The sequence below is a fragment of the Ochotona curzoniae genome, unplaced genomic scaffold (assembly GCF_017591425.1).
Source record: "Ochotona curzoniae isolate NIBS_2020 unplaced genomic scaffold, NIBS_Ocur_1.0 contig_2692, whole genome shotgun sequence".
In the NCBI taxonomy this organism is placed as follows: domain Eukaryota; kingdom Metazoa; phylum Chordata; class Mammalia; order Lagomorpha; family Ochotonidae; genus Ochotona; species Ochotona curzoniae.
This window is the reverse complement of record NW_024465556.1, coordinates 96,130-120,377: the sequence shown is the minus strand read 5'-3', so window position 1 is coordinate 120,377 and position 24,248 is coordinate 96,130. Positions and strand designations below refer to the sequence as shown.

The 24,248-nt window shown below is 37.0% G+C and overlaps 1 protein-coding gene across 3 annotated transcripts in view; it reads left to right on the top strand.

Moving 5' to 3' along the window:
- KIF20B (kinesin family member 20B) overlaps positions 1 to 24,248 on the top strand; it is a 54,559-nt gene that overhangs the window by 4,330 nt on the left and 25,981 nt on the right. Inside the window, exons 3-17 of one of the 3 annotated variants that reach the window (XM_040975730.1) lie at positions 798 to 914; positions 2,289 to 2,427; positions 2,930 to 3,114; positions 7,043 to 7,079; positions 8,550 to 8,774; positions 9,770 to 9,881; positions 11,066 to 11,137; positions 11,227 to 11,373; positions 12,694 to 12,856; positions 13,824 to 14,108; positions 15,279 to 15,418; positions 15,627 to 15,765; positions 17,008 to 17,236; positions 18,402 to 18,442; positions 19,891 to 20,038. In XM_040975730.1, coding sequence (XP_040831664.1) covers positions 798 to 914; positions 2,289 to 2,427; positions 2,930 to 3,114; positions 7,043 to 7,079; positions 8,550 to 8,774; positions 9,770 to 9,881; positions 11,066 to 11,137; positions 11,227 to 11,373; positions 12,694 to 12,856; positions 13,824 to 14,108; positions 15,279 to 15,418; positions 15,627 to 15,765; positions 17,008 to 17,236; positions 18,402 to 18,442; positions 19,891 to 20,038 — 2,179 coding nt within the window. The remainder of the gene's footprint in view (positions 1 to 797; positions 915 to 2,288; positions 2,428 to 2,929; positions 3,115 to 7,042; positions 7,080 to 8,549; positions 8,775 to 9,769; positions 9,882 to 11,065; positions 11,138 to 11,226; positions 11,374 to 12,693; positions 12,857 to 13,823; positions 14,109 to 15,278; positions 15,419 to 15,626; positions 15,766 to 17,007; positions 17,237 to 18,401; positions 18,443 to 19,890; positions 20,039 to 24,248) is intronic. The other 2 variants (XM_040975731.1, XM_040975732.1) reach the window with 2 other exon arrangements.

Below are 24,248 nucleotides of genomic sequence, written 5' to 3'. Positions count from 1 at the left end.
AGAGACAGGACAGTCACTTGATGTCCTCTACTGACAGCTCAAGAAGCTCTTTTTGATTCTATCAGACACATCACAAACTTCTGCCCAAACGTTTGATTGTTCTATTTTTAACCTCATGAGTAAGCTGGCATACACAGATTTTCAACTAATTAATTTTTTCTTCATGGTAGACCAGGTGCTCTTAAAGATAATTTTATAAGATACTATAATCATTTTTCTTCAAAGGAAACCATTATTAATTCATGCTATTTAGTCTGGCCCAGGTCTCCCATTTGGGCGGTTGCCTTGTCTGGCCCCAGCATGCCTCCAGTTTTTCCACTCTGAATCACTCTGTGTTGGTTCCCTCACCTACCTGCAAGTGCAGTGGCCTAGTCTGTGGAAGTCCCTAGAAGTCATTACTTCCCTGTTGAACATACCCTCAGCTGTTCCCAAATAAATCACCAGATATTTTTTCCTAGAAAATCTATCACCCCTGCTGCATGGTGCTGTGACTAGGGGCCCTGTATCCCCCATGTTTCTTAAAAACAAAACAAAACAATAAAACAAACAAAAAAGAAACAGAATAGGCAACTATGCTAGCACAGTGGTGTCATTGACAGAATCTTGGCATTGACCAGTCCCAGAATGCCAACCAGCTATTGACTGTTCTCCTAGATTTGTAACACTTGCCTAGGTATAAGACAACCTAGGAATTTGCTTACAGCTGGAATGTTTGTGTTACATTTAATTGAACTTTAATTTACTTTTTAAACATGTAAAATGCCATTGTTCTTATTTATGGTTGTGATGTGTTCTAGGGCTGTGTGCAAATTCTGGATTCACACAGTGTTCTCTTGAAAGAGCCTCAAAGCATCCTAGGTCACTTAAGTGAAAAAAGCTCTGGGCTGATGGCACAAAAATTCAGTTTTTCCAAGGTAAGTGTCTCTGTGAAACTCAACTTTTACTGTATTATTTTAAAAGGAAAGAGATTTGTGTCTACCTTGTACGAGAAGGGCTATTATGAAGTTCTGGGAAGAGTTTTAGGAATTCTACACTCAGGAAAACCCAATGAGACTCCTAGACAGAGATGAGGGAGACCCATAACCAAATTCAAACAAACTCCAAGCTGGATGTAGACTGTAGACCAGGCTCTTTCTTATGATGACTGCCTGGTCTGTCAGGAGTACTCTCCATTGTTTCTTGTAATTCAACTTTGGTTCAATATTCAAAACAAAAAGGGAGGTGAGAGACTTTGCTTATGTCGAATTCCTATATAAATATATATAATGAATCCTGTTTATGCAGCTTAGATCTTAGTTACTGGTATTTTTTCATAAAAAGTAGGTCTGAAATTTCTGGTCTGAGGTAATAGAATCGAAAGGGAACAAACCATTTTACTGCTCTTAAAATTCCATTTTTAAAAAGAGATTTATTCACATGAAAATCAGTTTTAGAAACACGAAAAAGAGAGATGACCTTTGTTCTGTTGGCACATTTTGAAAATGATTTTAATAGCCTGAACCAACCTGGAACTAGGAGCCAGAAAAATCAATCTGGTTTTCTCACATGGTTGGCAGAGGCCCCAGCACTTGGGTCATCTTCCGACGCTTTTTTCAGGTACAATAATAATGAGTGGGTGGGACAGGAAGCAGAGCAGCTGGGACTTGAAGTGCCTGATGGGGATTGCTGGTATTACAGATGGTATATTAATTTGCTGTGCCAGAATGGTACCACTTTAACTACCCCTCAGCTAAATGTCCTTTTCAAGATTAAGATGAAAACTTGCTTTGCTGTTTGGGTCATATTTTTATCTTGAACATATTCTGATGTTTGAGAGTAGATATGTGGCACCTGTTTTAAGAATGAATCTGATAAAAACAAATTTTTGAAAGATGAGCAACAGAGTAGGTCTTACTAGATCTTACAATGAACATCAACTTGATTTAAAAAATGCATTTACTTACTTTTATTGTAAAGGCAAATTTTACAGAGTGAAGGAGAGACAGAGAAAGGTCTTCTGGTTCACTACCCAAATGGCTGCCACAGCCAGAGCTTGAGCCGATCTGAAGCCAGTAATCAGAAGCTTCCAGATTTCACATACAGGTGCAGTGTTCCAAACACTTGAGCTATCCTCCACTATTCCAGGACAGAATCAAGGAGCTGGATGGGAAGTGGGGCAGCCGGGATAAGAACTGGTGCCCATATGGGATGCCACACTTAGAGGTGGAAGACCTCTAGTTTAGGCATTGTGCCAGCCCTACACCAATTTGGATTTTGTAAAATGACCTGTCTTACAAATTCTTTCTTAGGTTTTTGGCCCAGAAACTACACAGAAGGAATTCTTTCATGGTTGTATTATGCAACCAGTAAGAGACCTATTGAAAGGACAAAGTCGTCTAATTTTCACCTATGGCTTAACCAATTCTGGAAAAACATACACATTTCGAGGTAAATATTGTTTTATTTTGGTTGGAAAGAAGTGAAATAATATTAGCTCAGTGTTCTCATAAAACTTTAATATAATTATATTTCTATCATTTAGTATTCATCTAGCATATTGAATATATATGTGTGATATATTTTGATTCAAATTTATTTAATTAGATAAAAAACTATATTCTCAGTATGGTATAGAGTAAGATGATGAATAAAAGTCCAGAAAAAACATAGATGGAATTCAAGCAATTATGCATGGCTGGCCAGGGAAACATATTTATATTACTTTTATGCTTTATGATTAGTGATTCCAAATATTAATGCTATGGCCAAATCTGAATATAGAACTTTAGGTTTTATGGTGAAGACCAAAGTGATAGAAAAGTGATCATTCATCATGTTTCTTGTTTTAGCTATTCTCTTTATTAACGGTAGTATAAAAATCTTGACATTCTGTGTTACCTTTTTCCTACCAGTGCTCTGAGAGACTATTACACAAAAATTATTATTGCAGGTACAGAGGAAAACATTGGAATTCTTCCACGAACCTTGAATGTGTTGTTTGCCAATCTTCAGGAAAAACTGTATGCAAAGATGAACATTAAACCGAATAGATCAAGAGAATATTTACGGTTGTCACCCACCCAAGAGAAAGAAGAAGTTATAAACAAAAGTGCTTTGCTTCGGCAAATTAAAGAGGTATGGCGGTATTTCAGTATGTGATGGAATTAATAATATAAATGTAATGTACATATTGATCTTTTATAAATTTAGGTCGTTTCAGCTATATTAGAAGATTTTTGTGTTTTTTCCATTTGAGAAAATATTTGAAGTTTCTTAGAAAACTAGTGCTTTAAAAAAAAAAAAGAAAACTAGTGCTTACATTGTACAAGTAACAGGAGTCTTTAAACCTTATGAAGACAAGGGGTTCTGAAATCTTATTTGTATGTTTAAAATACTAATTTATAAAAATTCTGATTTTTATTTAAAAAGATTTTTGGTATACAAAATTTAAACATGGCAATTTTAAATGCTTGCTGAGAAGATGACATTAGCAGATTGTAAAGTATCATTTCTGAAATTTTTCTCTATGTAAAACCCAAATAACATTTTTTGATACGTTTGTGTATACAGTTTTTTTTGTGTGTGTGTGTGTATGTATATATATATATATTCCATATAGTTTCATATCTTTGTAATACATGTAGTGTATTTTTTTTAAGATTTATTTATTTTTATTACAAAGTCAATATACAGAGAGGAGGAGAGACAGAGAGGAAGATCTTCCCTCCGATGATTCACTCCCCAAGTGAGCGCAACGGACAATGTTATGCTGATCCAAAGCCAGGAGCCAGGAACTTCTTCTGGGTCTCCCACGCGGGTGCAGGGTCCCAAAGCTTTGGGCTGTCCTCGACTGCTTTCCCAGGCCACAGGCAGGGAGCTGGATGGGAAGCGGGGCTGCCGGGATTAGAACCGGTGCCCATATGGGATCCTGGGGCGTGCAAGGTGAGGACCTTAACCACTGCACCATCGCGCCGGGCCCTCAGGTCTGGGTTCTTATGTCAGATTTCCACCATGCTTTCCACAGTCCCTGCTCCTGGCTCACCACTCTCTACCTCCTGTGATACCGTGCTGAGGCTACACCATTGTCTCTGCAACCTTTCTCCCACTTCCGGTTCGAGCAGGTCCCAGGATTAGAGAGACACCAGGTGTCCTATCCTAGTTAGGTTGTTGGTGGCGCTGATCTTGTCGAAACATGTTGGACGTTAGGTCTGGGTGCCACACGGACCTATTTTGATACATACTATGCCACAGTCTATTATTTTCCTGTGTGACCTCAGTGAGTTCTCGTGAGTTCAGCACATGCGCAGTTTCTTGTTCCTTGCAGTCCCAAAGCTATTGTCACAGTGTGCAAAATGGCGCCCGAACGTACCACCACTACAGTTCTTGATCAGCTTGCCATCAGGTCTTAGGGCTACCCAGACCTGCCCCGGATGGAATCCGTAGAATGTTGCGTCATTGCAGTTCACCAAGTCAGAAATGAGCTCACTCCCAGCTAGCACATGCTCTGTCCTTTCCCTTGCCCTTCCCTTGCCCTTTTCCTCCTTACACAAAATGGCACCCAATTCAGCTCTAGGGGCTGACTGGGCTATGAAATTCACTCTGTTCTCGCACTGCCCATTTGCAATTTGCTGCTCTGTCTCTGCTCCTGGTCAAATCAAACGGACCAGCAGGACGGACAGTTCTTTGTCTGGATTCACCTCCCAAGCTTCCAGTGAAAGTCCCTTCCCACCTGGTTGCTGGTGAAGTTCCGGCTGCAGGTGGAGTTCAGATTGCCGTTAGCCGAATGCCGTGCTGGATATCGGTCACTGCAACACCAACTGCTGTGCCTGCTGCTTTCCTGTGTCTGTCAGCTTCCAGGTACCCCTCTGCTGTTGTTCTGTCCTTTCCTATTTCCTGAAATATGTCTTCTCTGCTTCATCCAGATTAAATGTTTCTCCCCATCTGTTTAAACGTGTCCTTACCCTATTCTGCCATCTTGATTCTTCAGGAAGTGTTTTTTGTTAAGGCTAAACGATAGTGCCTTTTTGGAGACTGCCTTAGTTTTTTTTTTTTTAAGATTTATTTACTTTTATTGGAAAGACGGATTTTCAGGAAAGAAGGAAAGACAGAGAAAAAGGTCTTCCTTCTGCTTGTTCATTCACCAAGTGGCCACAAGGGCCAGAGCTGAGCAAGTCCAAAGCCTGGAGCCAGGAGCTTCTTCTGCGTCTTCTACATGGGTGCTGGGTCCCAAGGCTTTGAGCTGTCCTTGACTACTTTTCTCAGGCCGCAGGCAGGGAGCTGGATGGGAGCTGGAGCAGCTAGGGAATGAACCATTGTCCAGATGAAAACCTGGACAATTGCACTTGACCCTCAGTCCATTTCTAGTGTTTTTTCTTTTGTTGTTGTTGTTCTGTGAATACTTCAGATTCACTAATTTATAAGGTGTATGGGGATTATATAAGGATTATTTTTAGCTTGTACTCTGGATTGTAGGAAGTCCATGGTTGCTAGCCTGAATTATGTGAGGGTACTCCTTCCTGGTCGATGTTCTCTAGAGTTCCAAGATCATGGGCATTTATAACAAACCCACTGGTGGGAGCCCATTAACACACTAATCTGCTATGGGTGGATTTTAAAAATATTAGTGGGAATGTGTATAAAGATGTTTGGAAGGCCTGGCACGATAGCATAGTGGCTAAAGTCCTTGCCTTCTATTTGCTGAGATTCCATACGGGCACCAGTTTTTATTCCAGCAGCCCCGCTTGCCATCCAGCTGCTTGCCTGTGGCCTGGGTAAACGGTTGAGGACAGCCCAAAGTCTTGGGCCTCTGCATCCACATGGGAGACCTGGAATAAGCTCCTGGCTTGGACCAGCTCAGCCCCAGCTGTTGTAGCCATGTCAGCTGATGAAAGATCTTCCTCTCTGTCTCTCCTCGTTTCTGTACATCTGACATTCCAATAAAAATAAATAAATCTTTGAAAAAATGATGTTTGGAAATCAGAGTTTTAACAATATAATATAGTGTTATAAAGCTGGCACAACACCAGCATCCTATTTTGGCACCTGTTCAAGTCTTGGCTGCTGCACTTCCCTTCTAGCTCTCTGGGAAGTGCCTGGGAAGGCAGTGAAAGTGGCCCAAGTGCTTGCATGTCTTCATCCATTTGAGAGATCTGGAAGAGACTCCTGGCTATGACTGGCCTGGCTGTTGTGGCTATTTGGGGAATGAACCAATGAATGGGAGATCTCTCTCTCATTTTGCTTCTCTTATTGGAACTCAGCCTTTCAAGTAAATAAAAACAAATCTTTAGTTTTAAAAACTACAAAATAGGAAAAATGTGCTTTTCCGTGAAATTCACATTTCAGAGTCCATGACTACAATCTGTGAAAGTTAAAACTAGTATTTTTAAAATTGTAAAAGTTAATGGATAATTGCGTAGGTAATTCAGAGGAAATGAGCATGATTAATGATGAAGAAGAATTTTCTGACACATTATCCAGTTATGTGTCATCTATGGAAATACAATAATATTACAAAATGACAATCACTTTTATATATTGATTATAAAGTATTTCTAGAAAACATTTTGGCAATACTTTGGTTAATTGTGAGAGCTTTAGATTTTTGATCTTTTCATCTGCCAGTTCAATTTTAGTTGTGTAAACCAAGGGAATAATTAGAATGAAGTAGGAAATATATAAAACGCTTATTCTAGTGTTTATTTCTGGCAAGATTTGCAAATAATGCAAATGTTTAATAATGGAATAATGTTCCATAGACCTCAAATATTTATAATTTTTAATTTTAGTGAGAAAAGCCTTATCATAAGTGTAGGGAAAGAACAGATGGGGGAGACGGTGAGATACTGTGATAATTGCTTCTGACGGGCTACGATTGCCTATTAAATTAACTCGGGTTAGTTTTTTTCTGGATTTCCTTCCACAAGATTGTATTAAGCTAAAAACAGTTTAATGAATGAAGGTCAGGTGTTTAGGGGATCTTGAATTGAAATTTGGTTGATGATGAATGTGAGTAGGTAATTCATATCTAAACGTGATTTTTAACCTCTAAATCTTTCTTTTTTAGGTTGTTACACTTAGTGACAATGATGATACCCTTCATGGTAAGGTTTCTGGTCTTTCCTGGTTTTCAGTTATTGATCAGATGAAATACATTTCAAAAGGTTTTAGTGTGAATTTATTTTCTAAGAGGTTAACAGAGTGAGCTTTCTTCCATCTTTTTTTTTTTTTTTTTTGGTTTGGTTCATTTTTTGATTTATTTATTTTTATTGTAAAGGCAAATGTGTAGAAAAGGAGATACAGAGAGGAAGACATCTTTTTTAGTCTCTAGAAGCTTGCAGTAGCTTGGGACTGTGCCAAGCCATGGGTTAGGAACTCAATCCAGATTTCAAAGATGGGTGGCCGAGACTTACCACTTGGCCCAATACTGCTGCTTTCCAGGCTCTGTATCAGCAAAAATTTGGAATTAGGAGTTGAATCCAGTTCACTTTAATATGGGACACCAATGTTTCAACCAGCAGAATTGCTAAGCTGAGCGCCTTCTCCAGCTTTTTATTTTAAAATTTTTAATTAAAAAATTGTAATTTTTTACTATTTATATAGCAACTTTTAATTTTAAAATTTAGTTTTAAATTTTAATTTTAAAGGCTACTAGGAGTGATTTCTTTTTTAAATATTAGTTTTTTTTAACAAAAATTATATGTGTGTGTTGGGTGTTAGGTGATATTTTAATATATGTGCGCATTGTGTAAGTTACGCAGTTATGGTCCAATATCTTCTCAAGTATCTAAAATTTCCTTATTGGAAAAACATTCAGAATCCTATTCTGTTGGTTTTTTTTTTTTTAAGAGAAGTAATGCAATATAGCATTATCTGCACAAATTTCTTTGACTTCATAATAATATCTAGAAATATCAGTCTTGTTTGTATTAAATTGCACAAATATCCATTTAATGCTCATAACTTATTTATTTTAAAAATATTTGTTACAGACAGAAGAGAGTTACAGTCAGAGCTATAGAGAGAAGGAGAGACCGAGAGAGAGGGAGATGTGTCATCCTTTGAATAACTCCCCAGATGGCTGCCATGGCCCTGGCTGGGCTGGTTCAAAGTTGAGAACCAGGAGCTGCTTCCCAGTCTGCATTTGGGCACAGGGGCCCAAGGACTTGGGCCATATTGGTTGCTCTCCCAGGCAGTAAGGTAGAAGCTAGGTTGGATGTGGAGCAGGTTTGACATGAATTTGCACCTGTAAGGGATGCCAGTGCCGCAGATGGAGTCTTAGCTTGCTATACCACTGAGCCCGTCCCTACTGCTTGTAATTTTAATAATTGAATTCAAGAGGGATACCTGTTCATTCTTTTGGTTTATTAGCATGTTTCTAAATAAAAGGACAAAAAGGCAAACTTTGCTTAATCCATGTGTGATTTACATCTTGTTTTGTTTCTAAAATTGCTTGATATAGATATAATAGGATTAAATATATTTGATTTGTCTATTTGTCTTCAATTGAACGTTTCTCTCATTTTTAGTTAACTGAATTTTTTATTATCCTTTTTTTTTTCTATTTTTGGTAGGAAGCTTCACCAACTCTATGAATATTCCAGAGCTCGAAGAATCCCTGAAAGATTGTGAACCATCTAGCTTGAATATGGATAATATAAAATTTTCTGTATGGGTTTCTTTCTTTGAGATTTACAATGAATGTATTTATGATTTGTTTGCTCCTGTATCATCGAAGTTCCAAAAGAGAAAGATGCTGCGCCTCTCCCAAGATGTAAAGGGCTATTCTTTCATAAAAGGTAAACTAATGAATTGCCTTGTAGTTTGGGACATCTGTAGGAAAGCCAGCAGGGATATGAAAATTTGCATATTCCTTATTAATATCAAAAGAATAAGAGAAGTATGTTGTGGAAAGTGGTTTGATGTGTTTAGCAAACAAATATAAAAGGACCTAGTTTGCTATTGTGTTTACTTGAATATCATTGTTTGGATTCTTAGTCATGGAAATGCTTTGTATCATTAAAGTCACTAAGTCACTTTATTATGCTACTTGGTTATTGTCCAAGTTTTTGAGCTATGAAGTGTTACTGTTCTCCCATAATGGGATTTTTCAATACTTTGGAAACCATTCTGTTTTCTTTTTTTCTTTGTTTCTAATATTTGTTTATGTACATATTGACAGAATGTCGAATAAGAAAAAACATGCTTTTAACTTGCTAGTGAACTCTTCAGATGACCACAGTGGCTGGGGCTGGTCCAGCTGAAGCCAGGAACTTAGAACACCAAGTTTCTGTGTGGCCAGCAGGGGTTCAAGCATGTAGGCCATCCTCTGCTTTCTTGCCGTGTGTGTTAGCAGCAGGCTGTGTTGGAAGCAGAGCACCTGGGGTTAGAACTGAGTCTGATAAGCTTTGTCGGTGTTGCAAGTGGTGGTTTAACTTGCTACATCTCAATGATGGCTCTGTGGCTAATTTTATGAGCTTAATTGTACTGTATATTTTGTCTTTTTTTTCCCCCTGAGTGTTTAATTTTAAGGAATTTTTCCAGTTTTCATTCCTGGCAGACTATTGAAGGTCATTTACTTTGTGTGTGGAACCTGAATACTCCAACATCATATAATTCTAATGTTATACCTATTTTCTTGTGGAGTATAATAAGATTGTGGAGTATAAGCTTAATTCAAACTCAGATGTGTTAGTAGAAGAAAGTCTGATCTGTGTCACTGAGAAAAGGCTGTCATTGTAGAACAGATTCTGTTGTTTCAGTATATTGATTGAAATCCTCTTTATGTTTAAAGATCTACAATGGATTCAAGTATCTGATTCCAAAGAAGCATACAAACTTTTAAAACTAGGAATAAAGCACCAGAGTGTTGCCTTCACAAAACTGAATAATGCTTCCAGTAGAAGGTAAGGTACACGCTCTGTGGGATAAGCCTGAAGCACCCATGGCATCCTGTGTATTTTAAATATAGTCAGTTTTAAATTAAAGGAAGTAGTTGGTTTTGTAGTAAGTTAAATTAATTCCAGCGCATAAAAACATTTTGTAAACTAAAGAGCAATAACATATAATATTATCAATGCTATTTCTGGTCCTAATATTAACTTCGCTAATTTGTAGAAAGTCTCAGATATATTTAGTCTTTATTTATGTCGATATTTCAGCTCAGTATTTTCAGTTATCTATAATTGTGGCTTTTCCCTGCATTTTCCCCATTTACCTTTTAAATACCATATGCATACTGAAGATTGCTATCCCAAGCAGTTTAAAAGGATTTTTTAAAACTATTAATTTGAATAGCAGAGTGATGGAGAGATAGAAAAGAAAGAGAGGGGGAAAGAGGTGAAAAGAAAAACATGCAAGCTATTTCCCACGCACTGGTTGAGAGAGCATGCATCCATGGGTTCACTCTCCAGCAGCTGCAACAGTCAGTTCTGGCCTAGCCTACAGCCCGTAGGCCAGAGCTCTGTTTGTGTCTCCCATATGCGTGTCAGGGTCTCAAGGAGCCAGGCCATATGCTGCCTTCCTGGTTGTTTTAGAGTGAAGCTGGATCAGAAATGAGCCAGCAGGAGCTTAAAGCAGACAGTAGACAGCTGCAAAGTCTGCTGTGCCAGCATACTGGCTCCTAAGAAGTGAAACACTGGGAGATGAGTGACAGAGGGACTAAGTTTAAGCAGTAAGTTTTTTGTTTTGTTTTTTATATAACAGGTTTTCTCCTAAGGGAGAAAAAAGTACAGTACACAGTGATGGCTCCGTTCATGTTCAGTTGGGCTACAGATAATTTATGACTCAGAAAGTCTATTTAAATATAAAGGTCAAATGTAGATTTTGTGATGGAGTGAGATTTTGTTATAAGTGATTCCATTGCTCGTGGTTGGAATGTCAGGAAGAGAAGTGTTAGGAGAATTAGCAGTACACAAATTATAGGATTCTTGGTAGTATATAGGTTGAAATATCTGGCAGCTTTTTGAAAAAATGTTGTGATGAACTAAAGCTAATACTAGGGTATTGAGATTGGTTTAGATGCTTATCTCTTATTTAGGATGTTAAAATTAAAAATCTGTAATATTTAATCTTCGTATATTTCTTTTAGTCACAGCATATTCACTATTAGAATCTTACACATTGAAGTTTCTGAAATGCCTCGTGTAATTGGAGTCAGTGAGTAAGTTCAAAATTTATCAAGCTCTTAATTATTTTAAATTGTTTAGAAGAACTTTTCAAATAACCTATTTGGTGTTTTGTTTAATTCAGATTGTCTTTATGCGATCTTGCTGGTTCAGAACGCAGCATGAAGACACAGAATGAAGGTGAAAGATTAAGGGAGACTGGGAACATCAATACTTCTTTATTGACTCTGGGAAAGTGCATTAATGTTTTGAAGAACAGTGAAAAATCAAAGTAGGTGTTGTTAGTGTATGTATTAGTATTTAAACTTTCAACTTTACTGATTTTAGAAAGTTTGCTTTTTTTTTATTTGTTGACTTGCTTCTTACATGATGATGGTATTTATTATTTAAATACTTAGAGATCTTGGATTAAAAAAATGATAGAAATAAAGAAAAAGATTCATTGGTATTGGTAACTCATCAGTTAAGCTATGTTTTCCAAAGCAAAAATGTATTAGCAGTTTAGAAATGAACCTCTCATGATGCTTGTATGCTACTTTTTTTTTTCTAAAGATTTATTTATTTTCATTCAAAAGTCAGATTTTATGGAAAGGACAGACAAAGAGAAAGATCTTCCATCCACTAGTTCACTTCCTGAGTGGCCACAGTAGCTGCAGCTAAGCTGATCCAAAGTCAGGAGCCAGGAGCTTCTTAAGGATCTTCCATGTGGTTGCAGGGGCCCAAGGTTTTGGGCTGTCCTCTACTGCTTTCCCAGGTCACAAGCAGGGAGCTAGAAGGGAAGTGGGTATGAACCTGCGCCCATGTGGGATCCTGGTGCATGCAAGGAGAGGACTGTAGCCACTAGGTTACCCCAGGTCCTCTTTTTTTTTAAAGAAAATATTTCTATTGGAAAGGTAGATTGTACAGTTTTATAGAAAGCAGTGACTGAAAGGTCTTCATCCACTGGTTCACTCTCCAAGGTGGCTGCAATGGCCAGAGCTGAGCCAATCCAAAGCTGGGAGCCAGGAGGACTCTCAGGTCTCCCCTGAGGAACTAGTGTCCTAAGGCTTTGGACCGTCATCTGCTGCTTTTCCAGAGCTTAAGCAGGGGGCTGTACGGTACGGGAAGTGTAGCTGGGACATAAACTGCTGCCCACTTAGGTTGCTGGCATTTGTAGACAGGATGAGCTAGTTTGGCCATCGCAGTGAAACTGCTACTTCATTTTTGCTAATAATTTGTGTGCATTCTTCTAGAGATGGAGATTTTTGCATTATATAGCTTTGTAAGCTGAGTAATGATAAGTCATCTTTCATCATTTTTATTATCAAACAGTTGTATCCATTGCATAGTATTCTATGTCATCATCCAGTGCTACCTGTTATGCAATAGTTGTATACCATGAAACACAGCTCCATTAAATGTGTTTTTCTTTGTTTTTCCTAGTTTAAAGAAAATGAGCAGAGAAGCCTGTTACAGTTGAAGCTAATTTTTAACTTTCAATTTTAAGTCTGTATTAAGTGGATCAAATTATTCCTGGTAAACTTTATCAGCATATTAACCTCATGAGCTTTGATTTGACTTAATATTATTTAAAATTTTTTTTATTTCACAGGTTTCAACAGCATGTGCCTTTCCGGGAAAGTAAACTGACCCATTATTTTCAAAGTTTTTTTAATGGTAAAGGGAAAATATGTATGATTGTCAACATCAGTCAGTGTTGTTTTGCCTATGATGAAACGCTCAATGTGCTGAAGTTCTCAGCCATTGCACAAAAAGTAAGTATATTCACACTCCTACAGAATTTATTAAGACTCAGATTTTTAAGAAATAATATGTTTTCTGTTTGCTACTTAAAGCCAAGGAAATAATTGAAAATTAAGTATGGAAATGTTTGATGAAGTAGAATAACATGGAAAAAGATTGAAGATTGCCCTAATAGAATTGACTTGAAGGTTAGAAATAAATATTAATGGTAAACATTACAAATTAAGAAATTTTCTTGGAAAAAATAGTCTGCTCTGCTATTTGCCTGACTGCCAATACAAAGAACTTAGCCTAGGATTACAGTTTTGCTTCTAGTCTGCATGTAAAAGTAGTTTGTTTCTTAAAAGAATGTTCTTTTAAGGATGTGAATTTGGGGCACAGCACAGCAGCCTAGTGGCTAAAGTTCTTGCCTTGCACGTGCCAGGATCCCATATGGGCTAAGGTTCTAATCCCAGTGGCCCCCGCTTCCCATCCAGCTCCCTACTTGTGACCTGGGAAAGCAGGTGAGGACGGCCCAAAGCCTTGATATCTTGCACCCGTGTGGGAGACCTGGAAGAGGCTCTGGGCTCCTGGCTTAGGATACGTGCAGCTCTGGCCATTGTGGCCACTTGGGGAGTGAATCATTGGACGGAAGATCTTCTCTGTCTCTTTCCTCTCTGTATATCTGACTTTCCAATAAATAAATAAATCTTTAAAAAATACAAAAAAAGGGTATGAATTTAACTTTTGTATGTTTGTTTGTTTAATCTTTTAACACTCAATTAGATATTTGATCTAATTTACAAGATTAATTTTTTGTGGCAGGCCCTGCCTTTTCTTTCTTTTTTTTTTTCAAGTTAATTAATAAGGTATTGAGTGACCAATATGTTAGAAAATGCAAGTTCTTAACCACATCCTGTAACTACTTTCTTGACATCTCAATTTTAGTATATGCACAACTGGCTACTATTGTAAAAGTTACATTGGGTATCTTAACAGGTTTATGTTCCTGATGCTTTAAATTCCTCTCGAGAGAGAGCTGGTGGAACTTCCAAGTCTTCTGAAGACATATCAGTAGATAATAATTCAGATAATAAAATGTTAAATGTAAAAAGAGCCACTGTTTCATGGGAAAATAATCTTGAAGATTTGGTAGAAGATGAAGATTTGGCTGAGGATCTAGAAGAAGGTGAAGAAACTCAAAATAAAGAAATGGAACTTAGTGATGAAGATTTGGATAGAACTGTGGAAGATAAGACTTTACTTAACTGCAAGGAGAACAAGGTAGGTATTAAAAACTTATTGATTGGGGCCTGGCAGCGTGGCCTAGTGGCTAAAGTCCTCACCTTGAATGCACCAGGATCCCATATGGGTGCCGGTTCTAATCCCAGCAGCTCCACTTCCCATCCACTTCCCTGCTTGTGACCTGGGAAAGCAGTTGAGCATGGCCCAAAGCTTTGGGATCCTGAACCCGTGTGGGATACCCGGAAGAAATTCCTGGCGTCTGGCTTCGGATCCGCATAGCATTGACCATTGTGAATCATCAGACGGAAGATCTTCCTCTCTGTCTCTCCTCCTCTCTGTATATCTGCCTTTCCAATTTGAAGTTCATTAGCAATTTTTATAAATAACTTTAAAAATGTTTTAATGGTATATATTTATTGGCATACAGAGTTAATAGTTCTTAAGGTTTCCTCTCCCATTTTTTCAATCATACGTTGACATTTTTTGTATCTCAAGTTTATGTTTTGAAAAATTTTAAGCCTATAAAAATGCTAGTATAATGAGTAGTTGGGTCCCCAATTGTTGTCATATTATAAATATGTAAGTAAAGATTCTTTTGCTTGTAGGTAAAAACCTATACAAAATTATACCTTAAAACTAACTATGATGGTATTTATTTTCTAAGAATGAGAAATTTTCCTCATAATTTCCATGACTGTTCTTTCACCTAAGAAGCCTAATATTGATGTAACAAAGCTATCTGTTAGGTTACCCATCCTGAGATTTCTCTGGTGGTATTAATATAGCTTGAATAACCATTTAATTTCTGTTTACAAAAAAACATTGATTTTAGCATCACATTTGTGTAGTCATTTTTAATCTAGCGTTGATATCTTTTAGAAGTAGAGGCTATCCCTACTAATGAAATTCACAGTGTTGGGTTTAAGTGGAATAGTAGCTCCTGGTGGATAATACATGAGGCAAATTTACCTTTTTCTTAGTTCAGCTGAGCATTGAGATGTTTGAGTTTATTTTTCATGTAGGTCTTCCTATGAGGTGGAGAGATTACAAAGTAATGAATCTGCAAATGCCAAAATTTTAGTGAGAATACAATTTTTAAAAAGGATACGTAATTGTGGTTGATTAGATAAAAATTATTTTTGAAATAGTTGGACAGTATTTGGGGTATGTTTATCCTTTTATAAGAATTCTAATATTTAAATATTTTAGAAACTATTGAATTTAATAGAAGAACTGAAAAAAAAACTGATAAATGAAAAAAAAGAGAAGTTAACATTGGAACTTAAAATTCGAGAAGAAGTTACACAGGAATTTACTCAATATTTGGCTGAACGTGAGGCTGACTTTAAGTAAGTTGTTTCTTTGATGATTTAGTAAAAACTGAGAATTTCATTGCCTTGTTTCCTTTTCTTGCTTTCTGAGTTCTCATTTCTTTTCAGTAATTTGAAAGTAGCTTTTACTAATCGTCTTACATGAAGTTTGTTTTAATCTGTACTAGCCCTTGGCAGTGTAGAATTCTGTTCTGTTTTTTAAATGGATCTAATTTGTGTAATGCAGAGAAACAATCCTTCAGGAACGAGAGATATCGGAAGAAAATGCTGAATGCCGTCTGGCGATCTTCAAGGATTTGGTTGGTGTATGTGACATTCAGGAAGAGCCAAGCAATAGAGTTTGTGCTGTGAAAGTTGAAACTGAGGTATTGTATCTCAAATGCTAGATTTCCAGGGAGAGTTTGGTAGCAGGATATAATATGTGGTGGCGTTATTGATGAGAAACATTAGTTTAGAATTAGCGCAAATAACTCTTTTTTTTATTATACTTATATCTGTTTTGTTAGGAATGTTAATGCAAATTGTTTTGATATTGCTTGAGTCATTATATGGACTGACAAAGAGGTTCAGTGTTTTTAATTATAAGAAACCTTCCCCAGCTTAGTCTTAAACTTCCAGTTTTTAAATTAGACTATCTAAAGATATAAGGAACTCTAAAAGGAGTAATTTACTTACTGTTTTGATTACCACAAAAATATTTGTTCTTACTGAATAATTACAGCTTCCTAGTTTTAAGGAAAATTTATCCTTTTCTTCTGTTTCCTCAGAAACTGACTAGGTTTTCTAGGTTTTTTTGTTGTTGTTGTCACTTTTTAAATAGTTATGTTAATTTCAAAGTCACTTTTTAAATAGTTATGTTAATTTCAAAGTCAGAATTAGAGAGAAAGAAGGAACTATCTCCCATCTGCTGGTTCACTTCCCAAATGCCTCCAACAGCCAGAGGGTGTGCCAGGCTAAACCAGTCCCCTGGAACAGCATCTGGGTCTCCCAGATGGGTGGCAGAAGGTGGCCCAAGTGCTTTGGCCATCTTGCTTTGACTGCTTTGTGGAGTGCATTGGAGGGAGCTGCACCGGAAGCAGCCAGGACTCAAGCAGGCCCCGATAGTGTGGAAATCCAGTGTTGGAAGCAGTGGCTTAACGTGGTGCACAGGGCCGCCTGCACCACTTGCTTGCTTTGTCGTCACTCGGTTCAGGGACCTGTGACAGTGATGTCTAGACTCTTGCTGTCATTTCACCATTCTGTGTCACTGCTATGATTTCGAATTGAACTGAGTTGTTTAAATGAAGATTAGTTTTCTTGGCTATTCTAACATAGTCTTTTAAGTATCGTTATTTATTTGAGATGATACCTAACTAACTTACCATAATTGTATAATTTTCACTGTTTCGGACATTTTCCCTGTGACATTTTAATGAGGAAAAATGATTCTGTTCCTTAAAAAATCAGTAGTAGAATGAAATTTTTTTTTCCATTGGGGGCTTCTATATGATTTGCCTAAAAGGCTATCGTAAGTTTTTGGCTGTTTCTAAAGCTCTGTGTATTATGTGGTAACACGTCAGGGTGAAACCCAGGGTTAACATTAGGCATGTGGTTTTTGCTGTTTTTAGGAAGCACATAATTATGTAGGATTTGAAGATATTATTGACTCTCTTCAAGATGATGTCACTGATATTAAGAAACAGGCTGAAATTGCTCACTTATGCATTGCATCTCTTGCTGATCCCCAGGAAGCCATTGCTTGTTTACAACTAAAGTTAAGTCAAGTTAAAACTGAATTAGATAAAACTAAAGAAGAATTAATCAAAACCAAAGAAGAGTTAAAAAAGAGAGATAATGGTAAGTAGATGTATTTTACTCCTTTGTAGATATTATAAACATATAAAATCTGATAAATATAAGAGAATTACACAACTTATTTATTACAGTGACCAGGAAATTCCTTAACCTAGGGTAGTAAGTTTTAGTATGTAATCATTTATATGAATTTATACAAATTTGCTACAAGAAATATATTTGACCATCACTTATTTCACTAGTTTTTGGGAAATAGTTAGTTTTAAAGGCAGAAAGCACTCCCATCTATTAGTTTACTCCCTAAATGCACACAACAGCCATAGGAAGGCTTGGTCTGTGGCTGCGTATTGGCATTCAATCCAAATTTCCATTAGGTGACAGGAACGTAATGGGCCTGTCTACAGCTCCCTCCCAGAATCTGCATGACTAGGAAGCTTGAATCAGTCCCAGGTTCTCCCATGTGATAGAAAGGTTTCTGCCATCTTAACCTATAGGTCAAGGACTTTTCAAGAGAAAGTATTAGCTTTTTCCGTAAATGAAGAAATTATTCTTCCATATTCTTTATGCATTCTAGTGTAGGAGATTATGCTCTTGGCTTACAAGTTTGAAATAGACTAACTCCTATGGGGTGGCTGAAGCTAGATTGGAGGTTCGTTCTGTCTTTGAGGATATCTTACATTTGTAGGAGGGTACTTCAAAATTTTAACGGAAAAAGGAAAAGAGAAAGTCTGTATTGAAGTAAAAGTTTTTGAAATACAGATAGTTTTTTTCATAATACTCATTTTCCATTAGTGGTTTTGAAGTATCTTTCTGTATGATTAGTTGCAACATTTGGAGTTGGAGAAAATTGGATAAAATCATCTTCCCTTTTCTGTGTAATACTAGATGGGTAGAGAAACAGCCGGTAAGTGATGCTTCTGCCTTTGGAGTGGACCAGGAAAGCCCTGACTCTGTCTCTTCTCTGGTGTCATGCCAGTTCTCTACTACTTAACGTGTCACTCATTTTTTATCCTGGGTTTTGAAAGTATCATTTTTCTGAAACATTATTCTCTTGTAAGACGAATGCTGTGCCTTTGTAATGCTGTCAAAATTCTTTTTCCTGAATGTAATGCTGGTAAAAGTGTCCACTATAGAAACTTGTGTTTCATGAGTTTAGTCATCGTTTCTTAGATATGAACTTATTTTCAAAATTCTTTGTTTTTTTCAGAATCAGATTTATTAGTCCAAGGGCTGAAGAAATCTAGTAAGGTAATACTTTAAGCTTTTTTATTTCTTTGTTTTGATGAGGAGTAGAAGAGTACAGTTTATTACTACAAATGTTTATTTTAAAACCAATTACAGAAAAAGTAATGAAGACGGTGATAACAAAATTGAGAAGTCTAAATGCCTTCACCTTTATACTGCTTTTCAGTGATGGTCATTGGGAAGATTCTATAAGCCTTATGGGAAATTTGCGGACATATATAGAAGGATACATATGTCCTAAAAAGTTTGCACAAGTAGAGTGATTTTCTGCTTTGCTTTCTTCCTCTCTAAATTATGTCTTGCAAATTATTCTAAAGCAATACCTACAGATATGTTTCCTTCTTTTACTGAATTCATTAAAAACAACAATAAAAAGGGAGTCCAGTGTTGTATTACCACCGGCTAAGTCTGCCTGCATTGATGGTATCTCATGTGGGAGCCAGTTTACGTCACAGCTGCTCTGCTTCCAGTTCAGCTTCCTTATGATATTCTGGGAAGGCAACAAAAGATGGCCCAAGTGCTTGGGCGCCTGTGAGCCATATGGGACACCTGGATGGAATTCCTGCCATCTGGCTTCAGTTTGACCCAACCCATTTTATTGGCCATTTGTAGCATTAACCAATGGATGGGAGAGCTCTCTCTGTCCAAGCAGCATCTTAGCCACTGTCCACATGTGTATTCCCTTAACTCCTTATTACTTGTGTTATATATATATGTATGTGTATATATGTATGCATGTATACAGACATACACATATATAAAACCCACTACCTTATGACCTAATGTTATTTTATCTGCATGTTCTGAAATTTGCATATTTTATAATGTAAAATGGTAATAATGTCTTATCAATTACTTTTTTTTTTTCTCAAATGGATTGTTGTTAGTCCCTGCCCTTAGTGTACCTTTGCTTATTTCAGAGAGTTGCAGTTGATTACTGAGTTTTACTCTTTCTCTTTCTGGACACATTCATTCTGGCCTCTTTTCTGGTTGACTGTTTTAGGGAAGCCTTAAAAGTAAAAATCTGACTTATCTAAAAGCTCCATTTTAAAGCCATATATTGATTGTGTATTTTTTAATATACATTGGTCAAAAACAAAGACCCAAACAATTTTTCTGGGGCTTTTAAAGTGTAAAACAACACTGCTCATCAATAAGAGCTTTTATTTACAAAATGAAATAATGGATTGCAAAATAAACATAGTTTTGTATTTTTCTTCTCCAAGCACATTATGAATATCACTTGATTCATGAGTGTTCCTAGGTTCTGCATTTATCCCCAAGGTACTCACTTGCCAGAATCAGCACTATATTTTAGGGTGAAACTTAATATCTTAGAAAATGTTGCATCAAATTTGAAATATAACAATTTTTATAGTGCACTGTTGATAATTGTATGGTTTTTACATATTGGAGTTTTCTGTTTATGAATTTAAACTTACTTCATTTAGGACAAGGATGATACATCTTTAATAAACGATAAAATGACTTGTAATAAGACGGTTGAAGTGTCCAAGGACAGCAGAACCAAAATGTTTTCAGAACGAAAAAGGATAAATGAATGTGATCTTCAACAAGATGAACCACCAGCAAAGAAAGGTAGTACCTTCAACTGGTAACAGGAGGCTTTGAAAAGGACTAATGTCTAAACCTGTGAATAGAAAAGGTGGAAATGCTTGTCAGAGCAAGTCTTGAGAAAATCTGAATGTTACAGATTTTTGTACTGATATGTTATAAATTGTTTGGAGGATGGAGTATACTTAAAACTGGGCTTTTTTTTTTCTTGTTTGTTTGTTTTATTTTGTATTTTGAAAGGACACAGAGAGGAGAGAAGGCAGAATTGGGCTGGAGAGTCCACGCATGGGACATTCCATCTTTGCGTTCACTCCTAAATGGCCTTAGCAGCCGGGCTGGGCCAGGTTCAATTGATCTTTCATCTCGGTGGCAGGGGCCCTAGAACTTCAGTCTTGTGTTGCTTTCCTTAGTGCATCAGCAGAAAGCTGAATTGTAAGTGGGACTCAAAACAGCCCTTGAATATGGAATACTGTTGTCTCAAGCGGCAACTTAAGCTGCTATGCTACAATGCCAGGTCCAAAGCTTTTACCTTAATATGCTCTTTAAAATTTTTTTTTTAAATTTTTTACTTTATTGAAAGGCAGAGTTACACAGAGAGAAGGAGAGACAGATCTTCCATTCATTGATTAATCCCTCAAATGCCTGCAATAACTGGATTTGTACAGTGTGAAGTCAGATCTCCCTCCTGAGTGCAGGAGCCCAAACACTTGGGCCAGCTTTTGCTGCCTTCCAGGCCATGAGCCAGAAGCTAGATCGAAAGTAGAGTAGCTAGGACTTGAATTGGCACCCATGTAGGATGGTGGCACTGTGGGTAGAGGTCCCCTTAGTATATGCCACAGTGTCAGCCCTTATTTTAATATGATTTTAGATGTGGTTTTATCACTTCAGCATGCTTTTTAATTATCTTTTATTTCTGGGCTTATAATATTTAAAGCTCATCACTTTAATTACATAAATAGAACTATTTCTGCCCCAAACTTTCCACTCTGTTGTTTTCTTTGTTTCTTTCTTTAAAAACGTTCATTCATAATAAGACTTTTGAGCTAAATATTACTATAAGTAAAGGTACTTGAACTGTGTTAAAGATGGCAGGAAACACTTAGAAATTGAGTATTTCAAAAATATTTTTTTAAGAATGTAAGGGCAAGTTTGTTGTAAAATTTAAGAAAGGCAAGTTGTTAAGATTTCAGTGTAGCCAGACTCCTTAGACTAAAAGGAAAAGCTTGAGAAAATAGTTAGAAAAAATGTATGCCTCCAAAGAAAGCAAAACTGTGTTAAGGTAATGCTATATTTTTCTTATTGTTCTTTGAGGCTGGCCAGACTATGCAAATTATGGATAATAAAATCTTGCCTGAAACACTTTTGTGATTATTCTGTTTTTTTTTAATGAGATCTGAAATCATGCAAAGGATTGCCTATGATTACTGATACTCAAGAAAGCTTAGACAACTAGGTGAAGACAAAGAGCATGAATTATATTTAAAAATGTAAGTTTATAAACCTTGCTCTTTGTACATGCACTGTTGAAGCTAAAATTGGATACATACTTCCATGAAGCGTAAGGATGATAGTCCCACATTTACATTGACTGTTGAGTGGGGTCATGCTTTCACTGTCAGCCAATCAATATTTTGAGATGGTGAACAGATTTTAATTATCAATAAGTCAGGATTTAAAATTTTAAAAGGGGCCAGTGCTACATCGTAGCAGCATCCCTTCCTTCTGACCCAGCTTCCTGCTAATGTGCTTGGGAAAGCAGTGGAAGATGGTCTGCTTCCACATGGGAGATCTGGAAGAAGCCCCCTCCATTGCCATTTGGGGGCATGTACCAGCATATGAAAAATCTCTTCTCTCCCTCTCTATAACTCTGCCACATTCAAATACATTAATTAATCCTTAAAACTTTTTTTGAGAGGAAACAGTTATTTGCATCATTTCTAGCCCTATGTTATATAATTTGTATGTACAATTATATAAACAGTTTCATAAATGCTTATGCTTTTATTTTGCTGGCAACCCCAACTCTCGTAAATATGTAAGATAGAAATGTATTTATTTGTATATGGTATAGTAGATTTCAATTTAGAAAGCTTTTTATGATATCAGAAATTCTGCTATCTTCATCAGATTCAATACATGTCTGTTCCAAGGACTACTGTCATGCTAAGAATGATGTACAGGAGTCTGAGCTTGAGGATTTGAATCTCATAGCTATATAAGGTTTGACATTTGGCTGGTGTGGAGTAATCAAATGTGGCAAGGCTGATGGGTTTTGTAATAAAACTAATTGATGTTTAACACCGAAAATATTATAGAGGTAATTGCTAGCTTCTTCCAGAAATTTGAAAAGTACTAGACTACTAGTATTCAAAATGGTGTGTGTAAAATACATACCATACTTAACCAAATCAATATTTGGTTATGGGAATCTATATTTTAATGTCACTTGGGTAATTTGAATTAGAGAGTCACTTTTGTACAGGAAGTTTAATGTGAGGTCCTTAAAATTTTAAACATGAAATTACACTAATGCTAATGTAAGAAACGTATGTCAGATTAGTGAGTGTTTCCATAGTTAGAGTAAGAATAGATTGCTGATTGTAAAACTTTAATTTATAAAGATTATATTTTTTTCTGACATAAGTGGTGTATCCAGGTTTCAAATATATTTAGGTTTATTGTTTTTTGTTTGTTATTATATAAGGTAAGTCAGATAAAGGGAACCTTCCATATGATGTCTTGTCTCGCTTACTGAGTTTCAAACTAAACATTAAAATAAAGAGCTGAAATGCTTAGAATGTTATAGGGGAACTCATTAAATACAAAACAATTATAAAATAGATTTTTCAGATTCATCAGGAAGATAACAATGCCATGGGCTTTTTTCTTTCTTTTTTTCCCTCTCTTTTTAAAAAGATTTATTTATTTGAAAGGCAGAGTTGTAAAGAAAGAATGAGGAAGAGACAGATCTTCGGCTAGTTCATACTCAAATGGCTGCAATGGCTGGAGCGGGCCAGTGTTGAAGCCAAGAACCAGGAGCCTCTTTTGGGTCTTCCACGTGGGGATAGGGTCCCACATACTTGGGTTGTTCTGTGCTGCCTCTCCAGATGCAGCAGCAAGGGGCAGGGTCAGAAGACGGGCAGTTGCTTCTCCAGCCAGTACCGGTAAGATGTAGGCGCTGCAGGGAGTAGCTGTATGTGCTATATCAGAGTGCCGACCACAGAAATAGGTTTCATAAGAATTTCAAATCATTTCTTGTAACTGTTTTTTCCCTTTATGGATTAGTGTCTCAAACTTGTATCTGTAATTTTAGAGCACAATGAACTTAATTCTAAGGTATTTAATGAAGTTACTAAGTCAAAGTGCAGGTGAATTCCCCAGGTAACTACTTAGTAAGACAGGGAGAGAAGATGAGAAGGACATATGTAATTGGTTGTGTCATGGCAATATTGTGTAGAAAATTCACATAATAAAATCACACCATGAAATGAAGCAGGAAGGCAGAAGAATCAGATTGATGCTTGTTTTGGAGTAATGTACTGGGCTGTTCAACACTTACTTGATGCTTATTTTAAAATGGAATTTGTGTGAAAGCATCAAATAGGGGTATATATTTATTCTAGAGGATTGAGATATTCAGGATTTATTCATACTCTTGAAAATAATGTGAACAATTTACTCTATACAGTTGGTTGAGGTACCTTGTTAAAATGAAAGTTAAGAACTAAATTTTAGAAAAACGCTATCCTAGACCCTGCCCACTCGCCCATTTCTCCAAACTACCCCCTCTGAGAACATGCCCTTAGAACATCCCAGGACCCTGAAAACCTTGCTGAAAACCTGAACCTTTGCCATGTGCTTCTGTCCGCACATTGGTAGCTGCTTAACTCTTTGAATTTCTTTCTTTCTCTGATAGCAAATTCAATTTGGCTGTGAAAAAAAGGAATTAAACTTTAGTGGCGGGCCCGGCTCGGTGGTGCAGTGGTTAAGGTCCTCGCCTTGCATGCCCGGGATCCCATATGGGCATCGGTTCTAGTCCCGGCATTCCTGTTTCCCATCCAGCTCCCTGCTTGTGGCCTGGGAAAGCAGTTGAGGATGGCCCAAAGCTTTGGGACCCTGCACCCGTGTGGGAGACCCGGAAGAGGCTCCTGGCTTCAGATTGGCATAGCATTGGCCGTTGCGCTCACTTGGGGTGTGAATCATTGGACGGAAGATCTTCCTCTCTGTCTCTGCT